The sequence below is a fragment of the Trypanosoma theileri genome (assembly GCF_002087225.1).
Source record: "Trypanosoma theileri isolate Edinburgh chromosome Unknown TM35_Tth_22_V1, whole genome shotgun sequence".
In the NCBI taxonomy this organism is placed as follows: Eukaryota; Euglenozoa; class Kinetoplastea; order Trypanosomatida; family Trypanosomatidae; genus Trypanosoma; species Trypanosoma theileri.
Window position 1 is genome coordinate 388,288 of NW_021639864.1, and position 6,341 is coordinate 394,628.

The 6,341-nt window shown below is 39.8% G+C and overlaps 5 protein-coding genes across 5 annotated transcripts; all 5 read left to right on the plus strand.

Annotated features, from left to right (window-relative positions):
- Positions 1 to 342: 342 nt before the first annotated feature.
- TM35_000222630 (uncharacterized protein) lies at positions 343 to 906 on the plus strand (the record flags this gene model as incomplete). Its single annotated transcript, XM_029027310.1, has 1 exon — positions 343 to 906. The coding sequence occupies one exon, from the start codon at positions 343 to 345 to the stop codon at positions 904 to 906; it is 564 nt and encodes a 187-aa protein (XP_028881530.1).
- A 462-nt stretch (positions 907 to 1,368) lies between these two features.
- Positions 1,369 to 1,797, plus strand: TM35_000222640 (uncharacterized protein; the record flags this gene model as incomplete). The annotated part of the gene is made up of 1 exon (XM_029027311.1): positions 1,369 to 1,797. The coding sequence occupies one exon, from the start codon at positions 1,369 to 1,371 to the stop codon at positions 1,795 to 1,797; it is 429 nt and encodes a 142-aa protein (XP_028881531.1).
- A 316-nt stretch (positions 1,798 to 2,113) lies between these two features.
- Positions 2,114 to 3,022, plus strand: TM35_000222650 (uncharacterized protein; the record flags this gene model as incomplete). The annotated part of the gene is made up of 1 exon (XM_029027312.1): positions 2,114 to 3,022. The coding sequence occupies one exon, from the start codon at positions 2,114 to 2,116 to the stop codon at positions 3,020 to 3,022; it is 909 nt and encodes a 302-aa protein (XP_028881532.1).
- Positions 3,023 to 3,337: 315 nt separating this feature from the next.
- TM35_000222660 (enolase) lies at positions 3,338 to 4,981 on the plus strand (the record flags this gene model as incomplete). The annotated part of the gene is made up of 1 exon (XM_029027313.1): positions 3,338 to 4,981. One exon carries the CDS (start codon positions 3,338 to 3,340, stop codon positions 4,979 to 4,981), a length of 1,644 nt encoding a protein of 547 aa, XP_028881533.1.
- A 378-nt stretch (positions 4,982 to 5,359) lies between these two features.
- On the plus strand, positions 5,360 to 5,905 carry TM35_000222670 (putative kinetoplast DNA-associated protein; the record flags this gene model as incomplete). The annotated part of the gene is made up of 1 exon (XM_029027314.1): positions 5,360 to 5,905. The coding sequence occupies one exon, from the start codon at positions 5,360 to 5,362 to the stop codon at positions 5,903 to 5,905; it is 546 nt and encodes a 181-aa protein (XP_028881534.1).
- Between the last annotated feature and the right edge of the window lie 436 nt (positions 5,906 to 6,341).

Sequence of the window (6,341 nt, forward strand, 5' to 3'; positions counted from 1 at the left end):
TTTTTTTTTTTTTTTTTTATGCATCTTGTGTATTTACTAATGTGTGGATGCATCGATTAACGAGAGTTTCATTCCTTTTACTCTTAACTTATCTTTATCTTTTTTCCTCCCTCTCTCTATTTCACTCCTTAATGATTTCATTTGGTGTGTTATGTTTGATATTCACTCCAGGGAAAGAAAATCGAAAATAAAAAAAATATATTATTGTTTTTTTTTCTTTTCTCTCTTTTCCTTTTCTCTTTTTTTTCATAAGGACCAGGCATTCTTAATATAATTTTTTTTTTCTTTTTGTTCCTTTGAAGAAGAGGGTGTTAATATTGCCGTTGACCGCATTTAACGACGATGGAGGAACTATGGAAGACATTAGTGGATGCCCACATGGAGGTGATGAATGCCACAGGATGGGGATCTTTGCTTGAGGGTTTGGGAGCATCATGGAAGGGTGATGGGAATAGTTCTTTAGTGGGATCTTTATATCAAAATGTTCGCGCTTTTGTGGATGCGGTAAACTGGTCTGAACCATTCTTTACATACCTGGCTGTATTTCACATTGTTGTTATTATTCTTGTGATTGCATTAACGTGGCGTGCATCTACAGAGCGCATATTTGCCATAGATGTACTGGTGCTTCTTTTAGGTTGGTGTTCATCTTATCTAAATGATTATGGTAGTTCCCACGCTGCGGAGATCTTTATAGAAAAGGGTGTTAATTACTTTGACCCGGATGGTCTATTTATCTCTGTTGTTTATTGGATTCCACTTTTTCTCCTGGCTCTTGCCCTGCAGGGACGCATTTTTCTCCGCTTATTGCAGTTGATGGTAAAAACAAAACGTCGACAGTTGCAGAAGGAGATGAGAGAGAGAGCGTCAGCGGCCACAGGAAAGGAAGAAAAAAAGAAGAATTAATGTTCATTCACAAAAATGTGTGAGAATTGAGTGAAAACAAAAACAAAAAAAAAAAATGAAGAAAAAGAGGGAAGAGAAAACAAACGGAAACAACGCAAAAGAAGGAAAAAAAAAAAAAAAAAACCCAGAAGAACAAAAAAGGAAAAAATGAAGAAATGGGTGAGTGAGTGATTCTTTTCTTGTATTGTAGATGTGCGTACACAGATGAGTCATCACTATTTAAATCATTCTTTACATTTCACTAGTCTACGTCTATATGGATAGATATGGTTTTTTTTTTTTTTTTTTTTTTTTTTAACCCATCTGATGAAAGAAACCGTATACACACACGCAACAACAACAAAAAAAAAAAACAAGGCCCTTTTTTATTTATTATTTATTTTATTATTATTTTTTTTTTGTTTCCTTGTTTTTCCATACAATAAAACGGGTAAAGGAAAAAGACAGCCATAACTGAATGGCATGAGCTCCTGGCTTTCATTAGAGACATTCCTACGAGGTAAAACTGCCTCTTACATTAGACGTGGTCTCTTTCTTACCTGTGCTTATGGTGTGGGGAGTGACTATTACTTGACTCACTATTATCACGCTTTCGATCCCAGTGAGGGGTCTTTGTATGTGATTGACTGGAGTCCCATTGGACGCCCACGCTGTCAAATGTATATACTACCAAACAATCACTATCCAAACTACAGTCCATGGACACCAAAGAATGGGGATGTTGTGTTAGCGCGTAAAGTCTTGACGGAACCAAACTGGCTGCAACTCATTAGTGGAAGATTTGTAGAGCGTGAGACGTGTGGAGCCCGTCTGGCGATTCCTCTTGAGGAGGTTCAACAGCAACAGAAGGAGCGTCAAGAACAAGAGGAAGATGTGAAGAAACTTCTTTAAGTGGGGGAGAAGAGGATCACACCACCATTATCACAGTGGGGGGAGTCCCATAAAAGCAAAGAGGGAAAGTGTGACATTAACGATATTTCTGAAGGATGAAAGTGAAGAAGGTGTGTGTGGTATTTTTATATAGTGGTTTTTATACGAACTCTCAAAAGAAAATAATCTTTCTTGTTATTCCTTCCTGAGGTTACTATGTGTATATATATGTATATATATATATTCTTTTTCTCCTCTTCGTCTCATCTTTGGTGGAGTATGGGGTTGAGACACCCTTGTAGGGCTTAGTGTATCTAGTGCCCGTAAAAAAAAAAAAATGTTACGACGGTGCGCTTTCCGCTGTAATACTGCGGCTGCTGCTTCCACTGTTGTTATCCCCACTACTACTAACAGTAATACTAATAGTAGTGGCAATACAAATACAGTACGTACTGGTGTTAACAGTAAGAATCATGTTACTCCACAGCATGTACCGAGTACACTGTTTTTGGAGCGTCGTGAAAAAATTCTCTCCGATCTTCGAGAGAATAAAAATGACAAAAGTCTTGCGGGTCGTGTGGATCCACAAATAGCACCACTTGTGATGTTTATTAACGAAAACTTCACTTCTTACGTGACATCCAGTTCCTGTTCTGGGCGGGCTTCATTGTTCCACAAGGGCCTTACATCTGATCCTCTCCCAACAGAACGGGTAGAACGGAAACGGGGTTCATTTGGTCAAGGTACGTTATTTCAATCGCATGATCGATTTCATGATATGGAGAGTGTTGTAGTGGAGCATTTAACACCTACACTAGAGAATTTTGCAGCGTGGCGAAAACAACAAGAAGAATATAAGAATAACGATCCTGTTGTTTACAAGACGGAATTACTACAACTTAAGTTTGAGCCGATGATTATTCACATTCTATGTGAAACGATGGAGGATGCATCCAAGTTACTGCAGTGTGCGACGGAGAGTGGACAGATGGAGAGCGGTGTGTTGTCCTTCTCGCGATGGACTAATGAGCAGCGAAAGATAACGTGTTGTATCACATCATCATTACGTTTAGATATCCCGTTATTCGCGGAGGGTCAATGGCTGTTGGGACACGCAAACTTTAACAGCCCGGAGTGGAGGGCGTTATTAATGAACAGCGTGAGACATATGAATATGTTGTTTGATGAGAATGAGGAGCGACGTTCTCGTTTTACCTCCGAGTTGAAGACTCGATTGCTGGGTTAAGAAAAAAAAAGAGAGAAAGAAAGAAAGAAATAGACCACAGAAGGAATGATTGACTTGTCACACATGGGTTGATCCATCTCTTAAGCTCTCTCTCTCTCTCTCTTTCTGTGTATAAGGAAGAAAGAAAGAACGAAGGAAAAGAAGTATATATATATATATATATATATATATATATACTGAGAGATGATTCAGATTTTCTTATTATGTGTTTCCTATTTGTCTTGATTTCTCCTTTATTTTTTCTTTTTTTATTATTATTATTATTCTCTTCTTTTGTTTTTACCTTATTTAGTTTCTGTCTCCTTCTACTCGGCGATGGAGACACTCTCTTGGAAGCAGTACGACGCCAAACACAATCTCTCCGCAATCCTCACAGCGGCGGCACGGTCTTGCGTTGAGGTGCGGGCATTGCGGCCGGCGGAGTTCCTCGCGGCGTACTTCACAAAGAAATGCACAGGAGATGAGATACGCAGTATTCACGTGCATGCACTGTATCTCCCAAATGGGTCTGAGGGACTGCAGATCACATTACATTTATTAAATGGAATGGAATCACAATCCACTGCATCTTTGGTGTTTTCATCCTCTAAAGCGGGTGAGGGCAGTGCAGGGGCGAATACAGAGGCTGTAGGTGATGTCGCTAACTTTACTTCAGATACAATAAATGCATTAAATCAAAATTATATTCCACTCTTGATTCAATGCGGGGCATGTGAGCAAACAAAGTATGATCAAATATTACGTGAAAATAGCACGGCTGCAGGAGCTATATATATAGGGAAAAGTGTTGTATATGCGTTAAGTATGGCAGCCGCATCTGCAGCTGCACGTTGTTTGTCACGTCCACTTTATCAGTATCTGGAAAAGTCAATGGATCCAGATAGTGAAGTAGAGATATTTGCGATGCCGCAACTGTGTATTAGTTTCTTTGGTCCTGAAAATCCTTCAACGGCTCGTGTGGCGGTGAAAGATGTCCTTCTCATCCCAGTAATGCCTGAAGGTTCTATTAGACGAGATATCATTCAAAAAATATTTGCCGCTTTTCGTCACTTTAGTAAAGCCCATAATACTCCTACAAGGCGTTATGATGGCTCTATTGCGTTTGATGGTTTTGAAAGTTTGATAGACGCTGTGAATTTGGCGGAAGAGGCCGTACGTGCGGTGGGACTGACACCTGTTAAAGATATCTGCGTCGGTCTGCGTATGGGAGCAGCAGTAGTACCACCACCACCACTACCAACAACAACAACAACAACAACTGGTGGAAAGGAAAGTAAAGAGGCAGCGGCAGCAGCAGCAGCAGCGGCAGCGGCAGCAGGAAAAGAAAACAAAGAAACAACAGATGTAATGTACGCGCTCTTCCCAGGTGATGTGGATGTGACGGGAACTCAACTTTCAGAATATGTGCGAGAACAATTACAACAACGCACAGATTTTGTAGTATATGTAGAAGACACACATTGTGATAAAGATAGTGCGGGACTTCGTCGTTTACAAGCAATCCTTGGTGGATCACTTACGGTCTCTGGTAGAGATCTGTTTGCCCAAAGTCAATATCAAAAAATAGATCAAGGACTTCGTGAATTGTGGACATCAAATATAGTTTTAAGTCCTAGTGATGTGGGTACCTTATCGGAGTTATATGATATTGTACGCACGGTAAGGAACTTTGAGGGACGTGGTATAAGTTTTGCAACCCAAGATTTAGTTGGGAATGCGGCATTGCTTGGACATCTCTCCATTGGTTTGGGGGCGAGGTTTATTATTATGGGTGGATTGCTGAGTTTCTCACAGTGTGAAGTACTCTCGCATGTGATGAACATTCAAGATGAGTTATTGCACTCCAAGACATTACGACTAGAGGCACCGAAGCTTTCTAGTATGGAGCTCCCAGAGGTTCCAACAGACCCGGTGCCGGAGATTAAACGGCGAATGGAGAAGAAGAAGCGAAGAAAATAAATACACACCAATCAACTACCCCCCCTATTCCCCTTTTTTTTTTCTTTGTGGTTTTACTGCTATGATGGGAGAGAGTACAAGGGATGTAAATAGAAGAAAAAAAAAAATAAAGTATATTATGGAAACCTGTGATGGGGTGAGCAACTTTTTTCTATTATTGTACTTCCCCACCTATTTTTTTTTTTTTTTCCTTTCCTCTTTTGTCTGTTTGCTTGTGTGTGGGGTTTGTCTGGAATGACTCTCTTTCTTTTTATTTTACTTGTGATATCTGGGTGTGTTAACCCCTTGCCGTTAGCAAAAGCTCCGATAAGTGATTAGGGGGAAAAGAAAAAAAAAGAAAAGGAAAAAAGAAAAGAGAAACAGTTTAACTCATATAAAATGTTTCAACGCACATTGGCAGTATTGCGGGTGAGTCCCTTCTCCGTCTTCTTAAAGGATTTGGGAAAGAAGAATCATCTGGCTGGTCTGCATGCAAAGGATGGCATTAAGGTCGCCTCCCGCATGTATAAATCCCTCACACCGGTGCAAATGAAAGCACTCAAGGCGCGTGCGGCTAAAATCAGGTATCCCGCACTTGATGCGTTCAATCGCTTTCAGCGGCAGCACGCATACCGCTTTACACATCTCAGCAACTTGCAGCGCCAACGCGTTATTGGAAAGATGTGGCGGGAACTGAGAGCGAAGCAGGGAAAGCCATCAAAGGGAAAAGGACGAAAAACAGTGAAACCAAAGAAGGTGAAGAAGAGCTCCGCAAAGGCAGCTAAGAAGACGGCAGCAAAGCGAAAGCTGAAAGCGAAGGTGAAGGGACCAGCAGCAAGAAAGATGAAGGTGGCAAGCCTAAAGTTCAGGGCATCTACACCAAAGTTTAAGTTGGCACCAAAGCTGAAGAAATCAAAGAAGTCTCAGCGCAAGGTTCTCGCCTGAAGATAAATTTAGATTAATTTAGATTCATGGTATATGGAAAGGATATATATATATATATATATATAATCTTACATATGAATGAAGGGGCAAATACAAAAAAAAAGGGTAAATTTGCGTAAAGCATATTTCTCCTGATGCGACCTCAGGATCGGTTTTTATTTTTCTTTTCATTTTTTTTGGATATTTTACTTTTGTTTTTTTCTTTCATGGAGATTGCAAGAAAGAAAAAAAAAAACAAGAATTTTTAATTGTTTTCTTTTTCCTTTCTGCAGTAAGTCTCCATGCACGGACGGAGGATATTAACAAACAAAAAAAGAAAAAGGCAATACTATTATTGCCTCTCGCAAAATGAGATAATTTAAAGGAATTTGTTTAAATCATGGGGAAAATGGCATGCATATATATATATATATATATATATATATATATATATATA